Genomic DNA, 23399 nt, shown 5'->3' on the forward strand with positions numbered 1-23399 from the left:
GAAGGGTAGGGGAAAATACCTTCCTCCCTGACAGATACAAGGCCTTTCTTTGTGTTCTTGTATTATCCTGTTCTTATAACTACGAGAGCCCTTATGGACGGGCTTGCGTGCTGGAGTCTAGCGCGATGCTTGTACACAGCAGGCAGTCAGCAAGGATTGCTGGATGAGGGACTCACCTGTAGAGTTGCTTGGCTCTCCCCCGCCTTGCTCTCATTTCTCACCTTGGCTTTCCTTAGGACCAGCATGAGAGGAATAACATAGCAGGGTACTGGAAGCAAGTCGGACCGATTGCTGTTGGCTCTTTCTGCCTCTTCATATTTGACATGTGTGAGAGGTGAGCAGGGGGATTGCAGGACTCTGGGCCGAAATGCATGTCACCAGGTCCACTTCCAGCTCTTTTGAAAAAGTATCTGAAAAGGAGAGGGGGTGGTCAGGAGCCTGTGGGATGAAACCCTGGTCACATCCTCAGGTAAGCACTGGGATTAAATCAGAGACAGAGCTCTTTACAGATACAAAATATTTGAGCTGGTTGTATTCTTTAAGTCCTCTGTGACTTAGTCTAAATACGGTCCCCACCCCTCCGGCTGAAAAGCGGAGTATATAAAAAGGAAAGCTCCCCTTTGCCTGTGTATTAATTGTGTCTTGCCTTTCCATCTTGTTTCTCTTTGTAGAGGGGTGCAACTCACGAATCCCTTCTACAGTATCTGGACTACAGATGTTGGAACAGAGCTGGCTGTATCCTTCCTTGATGGGCTCAGGGTTTTATTTCTTCCCAAAGCCGCCTGGTCCCCAAGATCATTTTCTAAGTCCTGCTGATGCTCTCCATATGTGCTCAGCCAGGGCTTTGATCTTCAAACCAATGATAACAGCACAATTAAGGCAAATAAGGAGGAGAATTAATGCTTGCTTTCAAGCCCGGGTGAGAGCATGCCAAACGAGGAAGTCGCAGCATGTCCCCACAGTAGAGGGATCAGAGTGGCTGGTCTTACCACTGCCTGTCTAAATGATCTATTATACACTTGTTTACCGCAGACTGAAGCGTGACTAACTTTTCCCTGGAGCCACGGAGGTTCATCTCCGGGCTCCTGTGGGAGGGCCTGTTTCTGAAGGCGAGCGTGTGCAAGATTTCTTACAGTGACCTTAGTGTACTGGCATCCCATGCTGCTGCCATTCATTTCCAAGACCAAATGGAGATAAGGCTAAGGTGATTAGTTCCAGGAGAGTCGCCCAGGCTTCTGATTGGATGGTCTAAACTGTCTGAGTCATCTTCATGAAGCAGAAGTGACAGTCTTAGCTTATCCCTTTTAGGATGCTGGATATAAATATTTTATCTTCCTCAATAATAAGTTACGTGTTTCAGGAGAAAAAGGCTGTCCTCTGGAGAGGGGAGAAGGGCTTGAGTTGTATTCTTTCTTGATGGATAAGATCTTGTATGCTGGTAAATATGCTTTGTCTGGCCATGATATTTATATTGGCTTAGTATCACAAGAACTTTGTGAGCAAACTAGATCAATAGTATCATTGCTTTAAAGACGAGAGAGTTGAGCTCCTCCTTTCTGCCCCCACCCCAAATGTTAGCTGCACAATACTGGGAATATTTATAATGTTAAGTCTGCCTCAACCCCTTCATTCTATAGATGTGATGGAGGTCCAAGGAGGCAAATAAATTGTCAGGTCTTTTAGCAACTAACTGTCTTCCTTTCATCCAAGGGCATCATTGATTTTAGGAAGGAAGAAGAAACTGCATTAAATATATTATTTAATGAAATATAAGTGCTGGGTTCACACTCGTTAAAATTTTTTAAAATGTGCGACTGGGGACTTCCCTGGTGGCACAGTGGTTAAGAATCCGCCTACCAATGCAGGGGACACAGGTTCGATACCTGGTCCAGGATGATCCCACATGCCGCGGAGCAACTAAGCCCTTGCTCCACAACTACTGAGCTTGTGCTCTAAAGCCTGCAAGCCACAACTGTTGAGCCCACGTGCCACAACTACTGAAGCCCACACACCTAGAGCCCGTGCATGGCCATGAGAGAAGCCACCGCAATGAGATGAGAAGCCTGCACACAACTAAGAGTAGCCCTCACTCTCCGCAACTAGAGAAAGCCCGTGCGCAGCAACAGAGACCCAACACAGCCAATAAATAAATATATTAAAAAAATATGCAACGTGGCGTGGAGTTGTAGCAGTAAAAATTTGGAGTCTGGTCACCCGCCTCCCATGCCAGCTCACTCTACCCCAAGCCTTGCTGGTTCTCAGATTAAGCTTTGAAGATTAGCCTCGGAGTATATTGCCCCCACCCTCAGCTCCCACCTTGGGCATGTGTCCTCCTGCTCCCTGTTCCATCTAACAAGATTTTTTTTTTGTGGTGAGTGAAGACTGTGAAAGAACCTCATCCCTGGTTTTACTTCAAGACCTTCCGTCTCATCCTTTGTAGCAGCAGGTACTGCGACTGCACCCAGCCACCACTCCATCCCCTCCAGATTCCAGGGTATCTCAATCTCCTTATAAACATCCGAAGACGAGCCCAGTGGTTCCCAAACATGGTTATACTTGGTTTCCTAGCCCTTGGAAGATCTGATTCTGTAGATCTGCAGTGAGACCTGGGCACCTGTATTTTAACTCTTGCGGTGATTTTAATGCAGGTTTCCACCTGATCGATATTTTACAACCCATATCCAATATTTTAGTACTTTTCAAATTTACTGTGCATATGACTCTCCTTGGGACCTTGTTAAAAGGCAGATTCTAATTCAGTAGGTTTAGGGTAGACCCTAGACTGCATTCTAAATGCAAGGCTCCATTCCTCTTCTTACTCAGCTTGGAAAGCAATTTGGAACATTCTTCACGGGTACTTTTGTGTCAGAAAACCTCTCTATTGTTGATATTAGAATGCCAGATTTTAATATTTCATTGCCCTGAAAATTGCCTAAATATTTAGAGACAAAGAGTATCACTCACAGAGCTGGGGAGAAGTGCTTGAGTCCTTTGAGTGGGCTGTTTCCTTGACTGGGTGCCATTAGATGGCCTTCATCATTGTGGCTGGCATCTGCCTCTGCCTCTACTTCCTGTTTCTGTGCTTCATGGTCTTTCAGGTGTTTCGGAACATTAGCGGGAAGCAATCCAGCCTGCCAGCCATGAGCAAAGTCCGGCGGCTGCACTATGAGGTGAATGTGTCTCTGGGCTCATTCAGGAACTGGTGCTTACTGTCTGCTGCTTGATGCAAAGACACACACACACACACACACACACACACACACACACACACACACACACACACACACACACACACACACACACACACTACACCTGGAGATGATGGAAGCCTTTATTTCAAATACACAGTGAGAGATTCTCATGTAAAGTAGAATCTCTGGGCAAAATAAGAGGCTAAATCCTATTCTGAGAGGCATCTAGCTTTCTGGTTTATCTAGATCTTAGAATTTTCTGTGATACAAATGTCTTTCTATCTCCAATTAGGAGTAAACTTGTTCAGCAGGTTCTTCAGCTTTGGAATGGAATGTGGGTGCGTACTAGATAGCAGACCTGACTGTTGTAGAACTGGGATTTAGCTTGGAGTGAGGATTTATTTAAAGTTCTCTTGCTGAGAATCAGCCTTAAGAATGGGGTTCAGCCCAGATGATCTGATTTCCAGACTTTAATTCACCAACTTTCTCCTAAAATATCCAGCAGGTGCTCACATAGAGTTCGGTGATCTCTTTATAGATCAGGTCCCTATTCAAGAGAAACATTCGACAGCCTCACATTTCTAATACAGGCAACACATTCTTAATTTTTCAAGGATCCCTTAGGCTTATGCCTAAGTGGCTGTTCTTGGAGACACGAGCCTAATTCCTTTGTGCAAAGAGAAACAAACTGCAGAACCACAGGTTTTTTATATGCAGCAAAAATAAGAGCCTCTGAATAAGAGGCGTCTCTCCCTGAAACATAGGTTCCCTCAACTCCTCCTCTTGGGAAAGTGGGGGCACTTTCTGAAGCTTTGCCTGTGTCTAGAGCTGGAGTGACACATGAGAAAAATCAACCAAATCCACTTCATGTTGATTCATGTGCACATTTCTTTTTGTCCACTGGAGCAGAATTTTATTACAACCGCAGAAAACTTGGATTTGGTAAGTTTGAACCCTTGCAGAGAAGCATAACCAGCTTAGCAGGGAAATTAGCAGCCTCATGACGTGCTGTGAATATAATTTCCCAGGCTCTGATATCACTGCTTCATGAGAGATAAGAACCTAGGAAATATTTGGCCCAATAAATTTTTCAGGCACATTCACCTCTGCAGGAGAAATGTTACTATGTGAAATTATTTTACCGTCACTCTTAGGGATTTGGTTTTACAGATTTCTTTAAAATTAGCTTTTGATAGATTTATGTATTGAGAAAAGAATTGGTGGTAGCTGGTAGAATGTTAAACTGCTCTTCCTCTTTCCTAACAGGGGCTAATTTTCAGATTCAAGTTCCTCATGCTTATCACCTTGGCCTGTGCTGCCATGACTGTCATCTTCTTCATCGTTAGTCAGGTAAGTGGACCCAGAGGTCAGGATGAGAATGTTCTGAAAAGGTGCCTCTGCTTTGCACAGAAAATTTTATAGAGCTACTGTGAAAGGAGCAGAGAGGCTGTTACACTGGGCAGCTAATCAAGCCATTGTTTTTAGGCTGCTCTAATCTGGGACTTGTTATCACCTGGCCAGAGGTAGACTGAATTTTCCTTTCAGAACAGCCTCCTGTGGAAAAGTTGCTAAATGAATTAAAAGCCTGCAGCTAGACTGAAGGACACTTGTTTCATTTACTTAAGAGAGTAACTTTTCAATCTCTATAGCAGAACACGAACAAGCAAGTACTAATTTTATTTGATCCTTATCTAGCATTAACACAGATCCTTTTACAGTCCATCAGCTATTCTTTGTAACAATTATATTGGCACTTAAACATGAAATGTAATTAAAAAGTCCCCTTGATGGAGCTTTATCTTTCCGCTGGTTATTTCCAAAGCTCAAAATTTTGCTGTGCTTGAAAATCTCAATATTGGTAATGCCAATGACTTTTAAATATTGGTAACTTGTTTTGGAAAGTAGAAAGTACTATTTAAATCATACATATTATGTACCTATCATTATTTTGAGCTTTATAAAAGTCTGATGGGTAAGTAGGATAGAAATTATCCCAGTTTGCTAGAATATGAAATCTAATGGCCTTAGAGACATTTCCCATTTATGCTGTTTTCCAGCTGGGTGGGACTATGGATGGATTACTGAATACTTCTAAAGTTTAATATTCTTACCTGTAAAATGGATATAAAAATAGTACCACCTACAGAAGGTGGCTGTAAGCATCATGTGAAGCAATACTTGCAAAGTGATGTGCAGAGCGCCTGGCACTCTGTGAGCATCAAGAGCTGTGCTCTTATGAACAGCAGTAATGGTGAGTGTTGTGCCAAAGGACATCCGGTAAGCTAGGAACCAAAATCCAGTCTTTTTGATTTTCTTTGCCAACTGGTCTGTCATCCCTATATGTGGTTGAAGTTGAGAATGTTAGTAGTGCAGATAGAGCCTTAGGACAAGACTCGCCTCGTTCTGCTAGCAAGTTTCCTTTTAGGAGAGGGGCTCCTAAGCTTTTTTGTGTCCTAGACCCCTTAGGTAACCTTAGGTTGAAGGCCATGGCCTTCCAAACATTCAGAGGCCTCTTATTTGAATGTTTTTAAGTGAACAAAATACTTTGGATTTCAAAGGGAATCAGATAGATAGATAGATAGATAGATAGATAGATAGATAGATGATATATATTTACAATTATACATATTAGAGAGATTTCAGATATGTGTGTAATTGATATGAAAATATGATTTCTATTGGTGACAAAATTACAGGTATTGCTAATATTGTGGGGATTTGTTTTTTACACTTATACTTGAAGGAGATGGTAACTTTCAGTTAGAGACTGGTGAAAATAAAGATAAAACTTTTTCCCACTCCAGTTCATGAACCCTCTTGAATTCTATCCAAGGATACCCAAGGGTGCCTCCAACCCCTAGAGCCCTGTTGGCTACACCCACTGGGCAGTGTTAGTGCTGCTGCCGAAGGCTGATGTGAGTAGAAAAAAAATAAAACAAGCATACATACACATCTTCAGAACTTCTGTTCACCACCTCTGCTTTGACCTGTAACAGTGCTGTGTTTGTATCAGACTGTTTATAAAACCCTGGAAACATCACCCTCCACTCCAAATGCAGTAAAAATATTTCAAATTCTGAATGGGTTTTTTATTCAACCAGCTGAGGCTCAAACAAGGGTGTCTGAGGCCGGACTTATCCCTTGTCTGATTCCTTCATGTGACCAAAATGCTTTCCAGTCCTCCGGTCCCTCAGTAATGCATTGTGACACTTAATACAGTGAGTTCTGCAAGGCTGAGAGAGCAGGACTCACTTCTTGGAGAAACAGAACCTCAAGGAAGATGGGCTGAAGAATAAAAGGTGGTAATACCAAGATACGTTCTCAGGGAGGCAGAACGAAAGGGCATCTTTGCTCCTGACACGTGCTTCTGCCACTTTAGAAAGCTGAAGTCATTCCCCCCACAGCCCCACCCCGTCCCACTTACTCTCTTGTTTCTCCCATCTGAAGTCAAGAGGGACTTTTTGGCTGATCTTTAAGCTGGCTACATGTTGCCCAAATTTAATCTTGTGCATGTTTAATTAGTGCACCTTTTTGAAGCAAAGGAGGCTAGGCTTCCAAGTCACAGAGTTTATGGCTTTTCTTTGGAAAAAAAGATTAATATTCTACTGCCCAGTATTTTCTAACACAGCTCCAGCCTGTGGCTGCCTTTTTATATCTGCTGTGACAGTTGGCCTGGAGTGGATTTCAACTCTAAGGGGGTAGCAATGAGGTCTTTTGGATTCCATTAGCTCCTTACAGTCCTCCTGCTGGGTTATTTTTTTAAGGTTTATTTATAGATATCTAAGACGTTTTCAGGCATAACTCTCAGTGTCCCAGGTACTGTATTAATACAGTCATCAGAGGATTTATTTTTTAATGTCATTTTGGAATGTCTCAGCAATGAGCTCACCTGAAAGAAAACCTATTGGGTAACTTTTTGAAATAGATCCCAGCCTTAGGTAAAAGGAATGTATTAAAACTCCCATTATACTCTCAGACTTGCTGGGAGAGCTTGCATTTAAGCCCCATGAAATATAATGCGAGGGGAATCTTGCCAGGATATTGAAGCTCTGAGGCCAGGAATGAAAGGCCGACAGAAGCTGTGGAATGCAGTGACCTTGAGGCTTTGTAGCTGGGTACTGAGGTGCAGTCTTTTAATGCCTGCCATTTTAATGGCCTCAGTCATGGCAACGGAGCGATGGCACCTATCAGCCTGGTGTTTTAGCCCCTTCCCTCTAGAAAAGAAAGGGGCGTTCCGTTTAGAGGTGGCAGGCAGCAGGGAACAGAAGTGCAATGCAGGAGAGAAGGTCACTGACCTTTACTAAGGGGACTCCAGGTGCCTGACATTCAGGTCAAGCCGCATGCAGCAAACTCCCAGAGAGCCTGTCCCCAGTTCTTTTTTGTATGTGATCACTTCACTCTGTTACTTACAGAGGAAATGTTTCCAGTAAGAGAGCCTGTGTCTGGGATTTGGAAATCTTGTTGTGAAGTGGAATGTTGGTTGTCAAGACTACTGGGTGTAAAAGGATTTGACCTTCACTTGGCTACAGGGGTATAATTGGGTGGTTTCACACAAAAGTAAATTGTTCAAATGTGAAATCAGGAAAAACGGGGACTTTTAGAAATAAGACTTTAGGCAGAGGGGAGATTCTTTTCTTTCTTTCTTTCTTCTTTTTTATTCTTTTTTGGTTGGGGCTACCTGATTTTTCTTTCTGAAAGTTTAAAGGGGGTGACTGTCACCTCTTTGCCTTGCCATTAACACGATTTTGGATTTACAAGGCCTGCTCTGTTGAGGCTGTTCATTGTGGTACATATTGGTGGGAATGTACTCAGAGCTCAGGATGTCTCAGGCATAAATAATTGAGAGAGAAGAAGGGAAGGCACAATGGGGTCTCCAAACAGTAAAGTGACATTATGTATACATTCCATTTATGCAAATTCAACTCTTTGCCCTCAGCAGGAAGTAATGTATTTGGAGATTACAAATCAAATAGTGTGGGTAATTCTGCAACTCCATTCCAAGCAAGGACATGTGTCCCAGAGCAGGCATGAGATGGGGGTGTGAATCTGCCGTTTCCTCAGCCAGTCAGTCCTGGCTCCATGTGCCCCTCGTAGGATAAGCACCTCATTTCAGGGGTTCTGCTGTGAAACTGTATTTTGCATATGTATCCAGTTTGTTATATACCAAACAATACTACGTCTGGGATACATAGTGCATATAAATTACTGTACAGATTTGAATCTAAAAACCTGTGTGTGTATGTGTGTGTGTATATATATATACGTACGTGTATACATATGTATGTATGTGTATATATACACACATAGTGTATAACTATGTGCATTGTGCTCAATTAAGTGAATTTCAAAGGAAATTTGACCTGACAATAGTGGCCTCTTCGTCTCTCTAACTAAGAGACTCATCCTAGTTTAGATAATATTCCCACTCTTGTGTTATATAATGGTTAGGAACACCCACCTCCTCTTGGTGGGTCAGAGCCACCATTTTCTGGCTGAGCAATCTTGGACAAGGTACTCTGTGTCACAGTTTACCCATGAGTTGAGTGGAGACATTGCCTGCCTACCTCATAGAGTTGTTATTAAGAAGAAATGATGTCTTCCATGTACAGTTCTTAGTATAGTGCCTGACATCATTAGCATTGAATAAACGTTAACTACCATTATCCTTGTTATTATTTCTAAAAATCTTAGCTTCGTTAATGTCTGTGTTAATGATTTGTTTTAAGGGATAACAAAGGAATATAGTAGAGAGCACTACTTAAAAGAATTGTACTTATTACCCATTGACTACTCCTTTTACTTTTACGTGTAATTATTATGGTTTACTATGGACTGCGATATTTTCTTTTTACTTCGTCAGATATTTCCTAAAAGTGGCTCTTTCTATATCCCCTTTCTACCTCCCTGTAGTTGTGCCGGCATTCCTACACATCCCTATGCTTTTGCCTGTATTGATTCAACAGACATCTGTCTGTAGAGCACCACTGTGCACCAGGCATGCAGGGGGATGTTTCCTTAGATGGGTCAGTTATGCCAGGCCTAGCAAGAGTCGATTTCAGCCAAGTTGTCAATACTGAAGTATTCCCAGCTTATATTACAGGAAGTAGGCTCTCCTGCAGGCCCTTCCCCTAGCTGAGGGGCCCACTGCCTTAACACAGTAGAAGAAAATAAGAACTGCCTTATTCCACATTACCTTTAGTTCCCCCAGCCTTACTTCCCCTCCTTAATCACATAAAGAAGAGTTCCCTTTGTTATGATAGCGGGTACATGGATTTCCAAAACCTATCTTAGGGCTTCTTCTCCCCTTCCATTATATGCATTAAAAATCACCTTAAGTATGCTCTAAGTATTGTAAGTTTTTATAAAATTAGGAAATTCTGTACTTAAAAGTAAGAAGAGTGACACTCAGAGACATTTCTAAGAAGCAGTCCTAAATAGCTTGAATGCTGGCATGTTGTTCTAAAATCATTGATGGTTATGAAATCCTTCTTTGCCAAAAAACTTTCCTGAGCATGTCATATAAAGTGAATTATTCCCCAAAGTAAATAAGAGTTAGTGGTGGTGGTTTGTTTATGAATCACAAAAATGAAAAATTATATATTACCAAGGCCAAACTAAAACTGGTAAGTCTATAATCCATTAACCTGGCTAACTGACACTCCAGGTCTTTCAGAAGGAAATACCTGTCCTTATAGCTTTATTCTTCCTGGGCTCCTGTGGGTCATGGGTTGTACAGAGGGTACCATATGAATATAGACCCACTTCCTCATAAACAGGAGGTGAAATCAACCTGTTTAAACCATTAACATTTAGAGGTAGCTTGCCATCTTACACTTTAGCTCCTAGAAGGAGGGGCTCCTAGAGATGGTTTATATACTCCAGCCTCCTCACAAGAACATCTGTTCTATACTTTCTTTTACTCCCATTTAAGATTTCCTGTAGCAAGCAGAAGTGATCAAAATCATTTCATTTATCTCAGAGCTAGCACAAATTATTAGTTCCTCTGCTCAACAGGTTTCTTGACAGTTCTTAGTGCAAGCCGTATGTCATTAGCCCTTCAAACAATTACCAAATCATCAACATAGACAAAACCAGCCTCAAAACATTCTTGCTGAATTGTGAAGCACATGAAAGCTTCATAATTACCTTCGTGAGTGACTTACATAGGGTGACATTATAAAATAAGATTTTTTGAATGTTTGCTGTGTGCCAGGAAATTTCTAGAAATATTTTTACTTAATTCTCCTTAGTAACCCTGCAAGTTTTGTTTTGCACTTAAGAAAACTGAAGTTTAAAGTCTTAATCTTACTTCTCTTACATTAAACAGAAAGTGAGTGGTAGAGCCTGGATTTGAATCCATGTCTCTGACTTCAAGGCTGTGCCTTTCTGCTTCTCCACACTGCTCCCCCAAGGAAAACTACTCACTCCAAGGACCCATTTATTTATTTAACTAACCCTGTGGTACATCAGGCACTGAAGATATGGCAGAAAGCAAACTGGAACTGGTCTCTGCCTTCAGGGAGTTTTTATCCAGCTGGGAAGACAGGTAGCAGAAGACTGTAATTGTAGATGAGTGTTAGACTCAAATGCAGTTTCATTAAATTAGGGATAATGATGTACTGCTGTTTTAGGAAGAGACACTCCCCAGGTGATGCTGATGTGTAGCCAAGATGAGCACCACTGACTTTGTGCCTGACACATAGTAAGCCCTCAATTAACCTTAATTCATACTAGTATGATTCACTAGTAAAAAATAGAGTCTTATATGGCCCTTCACTTTCCCATATATGGAAGAGACTTGGTTTTGTGTTAGTTGGTTCCTGTGTTGGAATTGTTTCTTCTTGGATCCAACTGAATGTCACTCCTTTTTCCCATAGGTGACTGAAGGCCATTGGAAGTGGGGCGGCGTCACGGTCCAAGTGAACAGTGCCTTTTTCACAGGCATCTATGGCATGTGGAACCTGTACGTCTTTGCTTTGATGTTCTTGTATGCACCATCCCATAAGAACTATGGGGAAGACCAGTCCAACGGTGAGTTCCAGTCTCTTTGGCATAGCTTTATTCAGGATAAGTAGGCTTCTGTCTCTACAGGACTTAGATAGCAAAGGCTCCGAGTTCCCCAGTCATACATTCTCTCCATGTGAACGAGCACCTCCAGGAACTCTGGGGCCATAAGATAAAAAGCTGCACAAGGCAAAGGCAGATATTTCTATAAGTCCTCATTTTTAAAAAATCTTTAAAATACATTGGGAACATTACGTCCTAGTCTACGACACCTCCCAGTCTTAGTACAGAAATTAAATTTGCTTTCCTCAATTTTTTGAACAAAACTGACTGTTGGAAAGTGTGCCATATTTATTCTTCTAGTTTGAGAACCACAATCTGAGATATCGGGTGGATGGGGACTGGGCCCTGAGTTGAAGTGGAGCTAGCTTCCTTTTTCCCCTGCTCATTTTCCTGCAAGCCTGTTGACACATCCAAACCAATAGCTATTCTCCTATCCCCATAGCCTTCCTCCCCTTAAGTGCTAGTACGTGCTGTCTTTGGTGTTGATGCTGCAAGGAGCCTTGGAGAACGTAGTCCAGTCATTTTGTAGATGAGGAGACTGAGACCTAAAAAGGGAGAGGCTTGCTTGGGGTTTCTCTACCAGCCATAGCAGAGGGAAATGAACATTACTGCCTGGGCCAGTGCTGTTCACATGGAAGAGGTGGCCTGGTAAAAAACACATCTGATAGCTCCTTCTGTGCATACTTAGGCCTACATTGTTTGGCTCCACCCTTATTCTTTCTTCCCTTTTTCATACCTGCTTTACCCTGGCCATGTGCCTACTGTTCCCCAAACATAAGATGGTTTTTGTCAGATCAAAGCCAGTGCCCTTCACTCTACCCTGAAGCAGAGATCAGGGCTTAAGGTCTGCATGTCTGCGGGGCACTGAGGGTTGGCCTTGCTCATAGGAAGTGCTCAGAAGTGTCTGCTGAGTGAAGGGATTCGTATCTCCCCCTCCATCTGGGCCTGATAAAACCCTACTCATCTTTTGGGTCCATTCATAATTGTTTCCTCCTCCTTCAAACCTATTCCTGATCACCCCAGTTGGAGTCTGGCAAATTACATTCAATAGAATATTGTTGGTAGGCTTTAGTAGTCAAATGAGTTTGAGAATCATTGGGTTTTTAATTAGCATTAATATGATTTTGCTACAAGATATCTTAATGCCTTTAGCTTATTAATTTGTACTGTAAATCTTTTAAAATGGGTGGGGGGGTGACAGCACTTCCAAATTATTATTTTTTCAAAATGTTTATTTATTTATTTGGTTGCACTGGGTCTTAACTGCGGCACATGGGATCTTCATTGTGGCATGTGGAATCTTTAGTTGTGGCATGTGGGACCTACCCTGCATTGGGAGCGCCGAGTCTTAACCACTGGACCGCCAGGGAAGTCCCACTTCCAAATTATTAAATCATTTGGCCCTGGAACCCTTTCTCCAGGCAGGGTATCTTTTGGAACTAATGTTCTAAAGAACAGGCCTGGGGGAACATGATTACACTCTTCACGTGACACTCGCTGTGTAGGTGTCGTAGATGAGATTGCCTGTGTGCTCTCTCTCCTGCATCTGTGCTGAGGAGAAAGGGGCGTGGAAAGGTCTCAGCCACCATCTGTCCCCAGTGCCTCTTCTGTACAAAAGCATCCTAGAGACCAGGCCTCTCTTCCTCTCTACTCCATGACTTCCTGTCATGCTCAGTATCAGGTCCATCTCTGACCATGGGTCCTGGGCAAGAATAAAGACCTTTCGCTCACCGACCCACCTGCCCAACTCTTGGTTTGATTGGCTGCCCTTCTTTAAAGCTTGTGAGCTCGGTAGCCTTCAGCTTCCTTTCCACTGCTGGCACTCTGTGTTTTACTACATGCGTGGCATTGGGAGCATTTGGCCTCTCGGGGGCCCTCCGTAACGCCAGAGGAAGGGATTCTGGGCTTGTGAACAAGAATCTTCATTTCATTTCATGGCCATTCTTTTGAACTTTGACAGAAACCATACGGACTTGTCCTTGACTTAAGAGTATTAAGCAGGAACATGGTAGGTGGAGTTCCTGCCTTCCAGGGAAATACCACCTAAAACAATGGCTGGACTTCCTGGGATGTTGGAATAATAATCCTGGCGGGTAACAGTTATTGAGAACTGACCGTGTGCTACAGCACTTTATGGACATAAACTATTCTGATTGTTTTTATTGTGTGACTGTTGGCAAACTGCTTCACTTCTCTGTGCACCCCTTCTCCCACCTGTACGTGATCTCTTAAAATATTTTGGGACCGTAAAATTTTATGGTTCTCTTCATTCCTGTTATCAAGGAAGGGGCAGAAGAGCGCCTCCTTTCATAAAGTGGCAGGCAAGGGGGTGCTTCTGTCACACATAAGGGGTTTCCAAACACTGGTGAGAATTTGCCCCAGCCCAGCACTTGCAGGCACATGGGAGGCCAGAGCGGTGGCCAGGCCTGCAGAGGCAGGATGACTGCCTGCCACCCTGTGGGGCCAGATGCTTGAGCTGTGAGCCAAGTGTTAGGCAGCTCCCAGGAGGGCTTCTTACCCAGCACGACAGCCATACTCCTAGGCATCGAGCCTTGCAGTTGAGAATAGAACTTGATTTGTTCCCCAACAGATTTTCTGTTCTTGAAAACAGCACAATACAGAGATCTGTAATTTTCACAGGAAGCTCAAAAGCTGTTCCAAACAGGAGGTCATATCCCCTGAATCCCTTGCCTGGAGGTGTTTGGAAATGTTCATCGTTGTTCTGGATTGTCATTTATGACCGGGACGTGCCACTGGCATTTTGTGGCCGGATTTTAGGGATGCTAGATTGTCCTGCAATGAGCAAAACAGTCACTTGTAATAAAGAGTTGTCCCACCTAAATGCCACTAGGGCCCTTATTGAAAAACATTCAAGCAATCTTGCGGGAAGACTCTTTTGCGACCCTCTTCTGATCATAAACACAATTTTTAGTTGCACGACGTAGCAGCTCTGCGGTGGTGACATGACCCGCTATGACTCTGCAGCAGCCCATAAGCCCCTGTCAGCTTGCTGAGCCCTTCGCTCCCCGGGTGGTACTGCCTTGTGCATTTGGAAGGGGCTCTTCCAAGTTGGGTTCTCCGATCGTTTTCCTTCTCTGCTCTCTTCCCTTTTCATCTCTTCTGCTGCTGCCAGACCACACAAAGTATCGTAGAAATTATGGCGCGTTTGCCAAGATTTTGACGCTCCTTGGAAAGAGCTAATTTGGAATCTTACATGGAAACCTAGAAAATGAATGCTCAGAGTGATACACTGTATTTTTAAATTCTCCCAGTCTCTGGATGGCATTCCTCCTCCTCCCTCAGCCTTCCCATGCTCCTTTTCCTTTCTTGTGGAAAGTTTTTATTTTTAAATGGCTTGGACTCCCTCCCCGCTCTCGCTTTCAAGCTCTAGAGCCAAGAATTTGGATTTCTTGCTGTGGAAAATGAATCCCAGGTGTGCAGTTCTTCTTGCCTTCGTGAAATGGGTCCTGGGTGAACCTCTGGAAAGGGCTTGTTTCCAGGAACGTGGCAAGCAGTTTCTGAAGCAGCAGAGGCCAAAGGCGCGAAGGAAAGAGAAAGAACCTGTGAGAAGTGTTGTTTTGTTTGGGAGATGGAGAGATGCCGAGAAGTGTGTGTATGTGGAGGGGAGTGGGTAGGAAGGAGATGAAAGCAGAAGGATAGACTTTTGCTTCTCCATTTTGGTCAAGGCACGGACAGAGAGAAACAAAACGGGCAGCAGGTTCGAGAAAGGGTCGATTCCCAAAGAATATTCTCTCACATAATTCTGTTTCTCTTTATTGTGTGGCTCAGAAAGCGAGCCTTAGAAACAAAGCAGTGAGTGCCTCAGTGCTTAGCACTGTGCTGGGTTTGAGAGGGTGGAGTGACAAAGACACGGTACTTGCTCTCACAGAACTGGTAGCCTGGTCTGGGAGACGAGACTTCCTCCTCTGCCTCCTGAAACATGGGACGTGGCAGGACAGCTCCAGCCAGAACGTCCAAGCCAGAACGTTTTCATGTTGTCGGTGGCTAATTGGTGCCGCAGGGATGTGGTGCTCCGGGTTCCTAACTGTCGGCTAATCTACCAGAGCTGCAGCGTTGGTGTAAACACATTCAGATCAGGTCATTGTGTGTGTGTGTACACACACACGGTCATAAAATTAATTTACATCCATGTTTGCTACATGATTACCCTTAGTTTTTGTAAACCATGGAGATCCCAATTGTGTTTCTTATATCAGAAGAACAAGATGGTTTTGAATGCTTGTATCTGTATTTTGATTGAGGATCATACAGTGAATTTTGAAAGAGTTTATTTAGACTATGTGTGTATTTAATATACATTAATTAATAAAACTGAATGGTTTTTAATATATGTAATGGACTATCAATGTATATATATGTATCCGTTTATATATAATCATTTTATGTGTATATGTATATATGTGTATACATATATATAGACATACATATACTTTTATTTCTTTCATTTAGCAAAGATACTTTAGACCTTCTCTTTCAAGGCCATTCACATTTTCTGCCCTGCTCCTGATGCCTTTTCATTAAAGCTATTCCTTTTACCTGTTTCCATAACAAACCTGTGAATCTTTCTAGATGTCTTGCCAGGCAGAAACAAACTGCAGCAGAGGCTGATGTTAACCCTTAGCCCAGAGTGGAGGCTTCATCTCCCAGGGGTACATTGATGCCCTGGATACAGGACACACGATCCAGCCCTCAGTCACCAGTTCATGTGAAGAAAGAACGTTGGACCTGCTTATGAAGTCAGACTTTTCCTGATACTAGCTTTCATTTTTGTGTTATTTTGTCTATAAAATTCTTGTGAGGAGGTTTTAGAAAAAAAGCAAGAAATGGAATTCCTGACTGGATGACTATGACAGAGGGAACCGGAGACGCTTTAATTGCCAGCAGGTTCCTTTCTATTTCTATTCACACTAAGTGTCTTCTGTCTGACACACTCCTTCTGCTGGAAGCCACAGCAGCCATCCCGGGCCCTGTGTCTTGGAGGCTGCCGTTCAGTATCAGCTGTGCTTCTGGAGGCTTCTGGGGTCTGCTGCCTGCTTCACGGGAAAGGTGGCTTTGACTTTTGTTGCCTCAGTAAATGTTTGGTTTGAGTCATGAGGTTCTGACAGTGGCTGCCTTTTTTTGTGATCTTTCCCCTGCTTGTGTGTCAGGTGACAGGCAGCCACCCGTGGCCACCCAGGCTTCCCCTGGATGTCTGTGAGCAGGGATGGAACAGATCCTCCCCCCAGGGCTGGACTCAGATTCTGACGTGGGTCTCAACAGCCTGTGTCTTCACATGGGCTTCTCTCTGTGCATGTCTGTGTCCTAATCTCTTTTTCTCATAAGGAGAAATTATGGGTGTATTGGATTAGGGTTCACCCTGGTGACTTCATTTTGACTTAATCACCTCTTTAAAGACCCTGTATCCGAATACAGTCACATTCTGAGGTACTGGGAATTAGGACTTCAGTAAATGGATTGGCAGGGAGGTGCAGTTCAAGCCACGATGCTAAGATTTCATGCAAAATGTCTAGGCTTTTTTGTGTTCCCCGCCTTAGAGCTGCCTGGCACTGAGTGTCTGGAGGTACTTTGGAGGTAGATGGGGAAACGGCTCACTTCAGGCCTGGTGTAAACCAACTTGATGGTTGAAAGAGATTGAGAGATGGCTGGACCCAGGCTCCCTGAATCCTGTCCCTCCAAGGCCACTCTGCCTTATCCCCCAGAAGGAATCACAAAGGCTGAGTCATCCCAAAGCACACCTGTTTTCTAGCTGAGTGTTTCCCCCTAAACCCCAGTGGGGAGTACCAGTGCTGGGGTGCAGAGCAGAGCAGCGAGGAGCTGGACCGGCCCATATTGGGAAGTCTTGGTGGGTGTTTTTTTAACGATCACTTACTACATAGCAAATACTGTGCTGGTGATTCACATTCTTTAAAAAAAATCTTTTCTTTTTAAAGATTTAGAAAACCTACCATCCACTATTTTGTTAACAACCAAAATGTAGAAAGGATATAATTTTAGAGTAGACAACAGTCCTTGGCATGGAAATAATTTACCTTTACAAACACTGCCCTCTCCTTGATTTTCTCATTTTGCCATGAACCAGGGACATCATTACAGACAGTTATCATTTGAGCTTAGCTTTGAAGGTGAAAATGGGAGGAGGTTTGCTGTGGGATTAGAAAATATTCCACAGAAAAGTCAGGCATGTTATAGAAAGAACATATAAGTTTTGGAGGTAGACACAGGTAGTTTGGAATCCTGGCTCCAATATATACTGTGTGTGACCTCAAGAAATAAGTATGAACTCATGGTGTGAGAGCTTTCTGGCTTCCACATCTGGGTAATGAGGTGTTAATTTGCCATAGTGGTTGTGAGGACAGAATTAGATAGGCCCTTATTAATATTAGAACTGACTGTGGATCTCTCCCAAATTCTGTGAAACAACCTTGGAATTAAATTAGAAGTTTCCCTTCTGTTGAGGAAAGAAGCCACAGATACACAAATGATTGTCATTAAAATGCTGCCAGTCTTAGGAAGCTGTGCTCGTCATTTCATCATTAGGGCGCAGTTCATGTAGCTTTCCGCATCCCCAGTGTGCATTCCAGGCAGTTAGAATCAAGCAGCAGCCACATATCTGTGGATGTGATACCATAGATATGGATCCATTGATAGTCCTTTGAGATTAAATCCAAGGCCAGGGATGGGTCTTATTTCACAGTGGTTCGAAACCAGCCTTCATCTTGTTGTTGATTAGCTGAGATGAATTGACATCATAACTAGGCAAAGAGACTTACTGCAAACTGAAGAATTCATTTCCTTTCATAATTTATTCTTTTCCATTTATTCTGCCCCACTCCCCTAATGAGAAACATATCACATTTTCAGAAGGTGTTTTTGTGTTTTTTGGGGGGGGGGTGTGTCTTGGAAGGGAAGAGACAAGCATGTTTATGCGCTGAGCAGAGGAGCTGAGAGAGGGAGGGTAACAGATGGAGTGAGACCTTGGCAGAAGAGGGAGTCTATGGAGTTTAGAGACAAATGTTGGGATCCCCACTCCTGCTATGTCACCGTCATTTTCCCATCCATTCCCTGAGGGGAAAGTATTGGCCTTCAAGGTACAATGAAACCACACATGAATCATGGATTTTGCTGGCCAGCGTCCCATTGATCCAGGTCCTCATTCCAGCTCTGCCGGGAGCAAGCCCGGTCACATTAGAGAAATTCATTGCCTATTTGAGCCTTGGTGTCTTCACATCTTATTAGGAAATACAGGGCATGCTAAGCCTCTAATAGTGCATACGGTAAATACTCATAAATAATAGCTCTTCTTACTATCAGTGCACTGATGTTGTGTGCTATAAATTTTCCTTCATCAGATGCAAAGGCAAAATTAATGTGCTGAACAACTCATCCAGATTATTGTATGTGTATATTTATGACAGTAACGCATTGCGTGTGGACTGGTACTTCACTGACAGTCTCAATGGCTGTTGGAAACTTGAATATTTACATAGAGTCAGCATAGCCAAAGGTTGAAGAGCCTGGATTCTGCAGCCTCATTGCTCTGGTTTCAACCCAACATCACTATTTATCAACTTCGGTCTTGGGAAAGTTACTTGACCTCTCTGTGCCTCAGTTTCTTCTTCAAAAGAATGGAAATGATGAAATAGTACCTCTGTCAAAGGGCTGGCAATGAGGAGTAAATGCATTAATATTTGTAAAGTGTTTAGAATGGAGTCAGACATAGGACAAGCACTATAATATAGGTACCTGTTAAAATTAAAAAGCCCGAGTACTTTTGGCTGTTTCTTCACATGATGTAATCTGTAGGGTCATACACATTTTCCAGGACCTGCCAATTGGAATCACATTTTAAGCTTAAATATTTAAGTGGCACCTTTGGTTCAAAACCCAAGTAGGATTACACTCTAGTATCTATTTCTAAGAAGTCCTCAGTGAAAGGGATTCCTTAGGTAAGCACTTGGAGGTGCTAATGGTCTATTGAGGTGCTCAGGTCTCTCTTTGAAATTTTGATGATTCTCAGACATGCAGATCATGAAATTGGTTTTGAAGTTTTGGTTGGCTCACCCACATATACAAATCCAGAACTAGCTTTTGACCAAGAAATTTGAGGCTTAAGCCTGTTCCTGACTGAGGAGTGGACTAGAAGTTGCAGCAGTGAGAATGCAAGGTAGTGACCTGGGAAAACGTGCTCATTGTATAATTAATAGTTCCACGTGGCCCCAGGCAGCTCTGTGTAGAGCCTTTAAGCAGCCTTTTCCCCTATTGGCGCATGCGGAGGGCCAGGAGTGTTGGAGGCTGGGCTGATTCCCCTTTGGTACTTGCTCTGCCCCCTGTCCTTTGATTGGACCCTCGATAGAACAGCCCCAAATTGCCATTAACTGTCTCTGCAACAGCTAATGACCCTCTTCTGGGACTAAAGATTATCCTGGGTAGAGAGCTGCAGTTCCAGCATTTCATAGGACTGATTTAGTTGCACAGCTGCTGAGGGTCTACAGTGAAAAACGAATACCCCGTGGCACACATGAGGAGCACCAGCCTAGCAGCCTGCAGGGCCAGTGAATTCGGTGACCTCTTGGGTCCTAAGCCATCAGAGTCTTGGATGCCCAGCAACTCCTAAACTAGTGACAAGGTATTAGTTGGGCCAGAGCTTTCTCCTAAGTTACAGTGTGGAATCCCAATTGAAAAGAGCGCTTGTGTATTTAATTCCATGCTTTGAAGTAGGAAAAATTTCAGTTCCAGAAACTATGACATCATATGTGTACAATATAAGTAAAAAAAAATCCCAGACAGAACCTTAGCCTTTTGTTCTTTAGCACCGCTCTCAGCAAATATGCCTGTACACGTGCATCCTACTCACAGTCTAACTGAGAACCATTTGGTCTGGATGTTTTTCACTTTCCTTTTGTCAATATATATTCACTTAATTGTCTTATGGCAGGTAGCAGACTTTAAGGGTTTAACACAGAAACTTATTTTTCTCCTGCTAGTTGAGAAGAGGCCACGTTGTTCCATTGTAGCAGAGGAATACCTTTGTCAACTGTGATGACTCCAGAACACTGGCATTGTGTAGAATGGGGCAATAGAAAATTCAGAGCACATTTCTGATACTTTTTTCCTGGAGAAGAAACCCCCTAATTATTCCTAAAGGTATTACGTGTAGTAAGTACGCTGTCCAATCTGTTGGTAAATATAGGCAGGTCTTCTTTACGTTCACATGGTGTGGCTGCTTTGTAAATTATCCACAGTGAATGTACCTGTGATCTTGGCGTCAGACCTACCTTCCTCGGCCTAGTTCCTGGCTCCATTGTGTGTCTGCTCCTCTTCCTAATCCCCCTCCCAGCTCCCTCACCTGTGAAGCTGGCAAGACCAGAGTGCCTGCCTCCGAGGGCTCTTATGAGGATTAAATATGGCAAAAACCACATGGTCGTCTCAACAGAAAGAGAAGAAGCATTTGACAGATTTTAACCATCATGTATAAAGCATCAAGAATAGTGTCAGGCACAAAGCAAGCTCTCATTACTTACTTTGTGCCTGACACTACTCTACGAATAACGTAAGCAGTAAGCTGACTGATCTATCATTAAAACGTCTTCTCGGGGAGACAGACGTGATAAGAAATTACTGTCACGTCCGAGTGCAAAGGGTGGGAGTCGGCCCTAATTTTAGGTGTTTGTGCCCCGGTGTTTTCTCTAAGCTCAGTGTGAAAGAGGTCCGCCGTTGGGCTGTTGTTACTGAGACGGATCCCAGCTTTCTCCTTCCTCCTTAATCACATCTAACACCAAAAACCCTGTTTCAGGCGATCTGGGTGTCCACAGTGGGGAAGAACTCCAGCTCACCACCACCATCACCCACGTGGATGGACCCACTGAGATCTACAAGTTGACCCGCAAGGAGGCCCAGGAGTAGGAGGCTGCAGCACCTGGCTGGGACGCCCCACGCCCAACTTCTCTGACTAGAGCGGGGAGCATGCCAGAGAGCTCCATGTGCAAACGAATGCTCTGTCTCTTAGCTGTGGTTTCTTGGACCAGTGGTGTGGACATTTGTCAGCTTGCCTTCTTGACGGTAGCTCTTGGAGGAAGATGCCTGCAGCCACTAATGCGTTGTGTATGATAACAAAACCTCCGGTATGACACATTTTCTGTGATCATTGTTAATTAGTGACATAGTAACATCTGTAGCAGGTGGTTAGTAAACCTCATGTGTTGGGGGTGCACTCCTTGGGGGATGGTTTGGGCCAGATGGGGTGGAATATTTGACTCTTTTTTTTTTTTTTTTTTCCTGTTTTAGATTCTAGGGTAGAGTTTAACATTCTTTGCAGTCCGAGATGGGCCGATGTCGTAGTTTTCCCACTGCTAGTCCGTGACCACCTTTTTGTTCCCTATTTATATCATCAAGTAGCCTATTGAGTTAATATTTAAGTTGTCAATAGATGTGTGTCCCTGTTTTTTATGGCATAATATAAAAAAACAATTCCATGAGAAGGTCTATTACACCAGGGGCATTTCAGCTTTGAAACCAAATCTGTATATCCAATACTAACCAGTCAGTTGGATGTGGGTTTTAAAAAATGTTTGCTTAACTACCCAAGTAGGATTTATTGTATTAAGTGGCCTTTGGGTCTAAAAAGCTTTTTTAACCTCTTGCTTAAAATGTGTTTTCTTTTGATAAGATGCTTCAAACGGCCTCCGAAAGTGTAGATCCGATCATTTAAATAAACCTGTATGTATATGCACATGTGTATGTGCACACCTCGTCCTGCTGCTCAGTCGGAACACCTGCATGCAGATTCTTTCCCGTGTTGGGTCTGTGGGGTGGGGGGAAATAGCTTTATGAAAAATTAAAATATTTTGCCATCAAATCCAAATGTTTGGGGGTGGTATATATTTCTGGAAATAGGGTGACATTTTCTGCATTAGATGGTTAACCTCCCTAGGCTGGCATTTGTGACAGAAAGGGTGGGGGGAAAATTTGTATGATTTAGAAGTAGATTATGACCCCTACCTATGCCCGCTTCCCCAAATAGCCTGTTTCATTGTATTTTAACTCTGCCGTTGGAGAGGCAACGTGGTACAGCAGAGAGAAAGAATACTGGATCTGAGATTAGAAGGCACGGTTTCCTAGCAGAGGCCTGACATTTATTACATAGTGTGACCTTGTTTGAAGCCACCTGACCTGGCTGTTCCCTCACCTACAAACTGGCATTCATAAACTTTAACCACTTCATGGGGTGGCAGTGCAAATTAAGTCAGTTAATGTGTATGGAAATGCATTTGAAACCCGAAAGCTCTGTAAATATGTTCTTTCTGGAGTCTAAAGGCAATTTCGTGAGTGTCCTGTTTTTCAGACATTGATGCCTGGATGTTTGGGGCAAAAATCCATTTAATCCACCCACTCAGCAGTCCTTCTCCATGCTTTCTTTTCTCTGATTTTGGCCAAAACCATGATAAAACACTGATGGGAGGAAATACTTTGGCTTTGGCTCTTCTCTCAGGCCTTTTCCTGTTCTGGTAAACATTTGATGGTTTAATCCAGTGATTAAATCATTTAATCCATTGGATGATTTAATCCAATGGACTCAACATCCACTTCTGATCAACCACTGTGGTGCCAGGAGTTAAATGTAGCCCATGCCTCACAGTCTGGAAGGGAAGATGAACTTAAAACATGACAAGTAATCTGCCCCAGAGGGTGGAGGGAGAGTTTCTCCTAAGCAGGTGGGGGAAAAGGGCCCGAGATAGGCCTTAAAGAAGAAGAAGTAAGAGCTTACCAGGGCTGAAGGACAAAGGGAACAACTGTAAAAAAATCACAGAGGAAGTGAAGAACAGAGAATGTTTGGATAAGGCTGGTCATAGAAGAAGTGGAAATAGCAGAAGATGACCCCCAGGCATCTGCGTGCCAGAATGAGGAGGGTCCTTAATACTATGGGAAGAGCAATCAGCCTCAGCCTAGGGTTTTAGGTGGAAAAGTAACATGATCAGAGTTACTGCTGGAGTAACAGAAAGGCTGGACAAGCCCAGTGAAAAGATGACAGAGGCTGGAACCAGGGCAGTAGTAGAGGACGTGGAGAAGAGGGGATTCATTTCAGAGATAAAGCTGGCGAGGTCTGAGCATTCTGAATGTGGA

General features: G+C 43.3%; 1 protein-coding gene across 4 annotated transcripts in view; it reads left to right on the forward strand.

Annotated features, from left to right (window-relative positions):
- The window catches only part of WLS (Wnt ligand secretion mediator), a 97926-nt gene extending 75919 nt beyond the window's left edge, over positions 1-22007 (forward strand). Inside the window, exons 7-14 of one of the 4 annotated variants that reach the window (XR_009050062.1) lie at positions 237-334; positions 672-735; positions 3027-3170; positions 4101-4133; positions 4458-4541; positions 11069-11222; positions 20264-20423; positions 21073-22007. Coding sequence is in view for 3 of the 4 variants with exons in the window: in XM_057716714.1 (XP_057572697.1) it covers positions 237-334; positions 672-735; positions 3027-3170; positions 4101-4133; positions 4458-4541; positions 11069-11222; positions 21073-21182 (687 nt within the window). In the remaining variant the exon portion in view is untranslated. Of the gene's footprint in view, positions 1-236; positions 335-671; positions 736-3026; positions 3171-4100; positions 4134-4457; positions 4542-11068; positions 11223-15848; positions 18165-20263; positions 20424-21072 lie in introns of those variants that run through there. The other 3 variants (XM_057716724.1, XM_057716714.1, XM_057716734.1) reach the window with 3 other exon arrangements.
- The last annotated feature ends 1392 nt before the right edge of the window (positions 22008-23399 follow it).

Source organism: Hippopotamus amphibius, chromosome 1 (assembly GCF_030028045.1).
Source record: "Hippopotamus amphibius kiboko isolate mHipAmp2 chromosome 1, mHipAmp2.hap2, whole genome shotgun sequence".
Taxonomy (NCBI): domain Eukaryota; kingdom Metazoa; phylum Chordata; class Mammalia; order Artiodactyla; family Hippopotamidae; genus Hippopotamus; species Hippopotamus amphibius.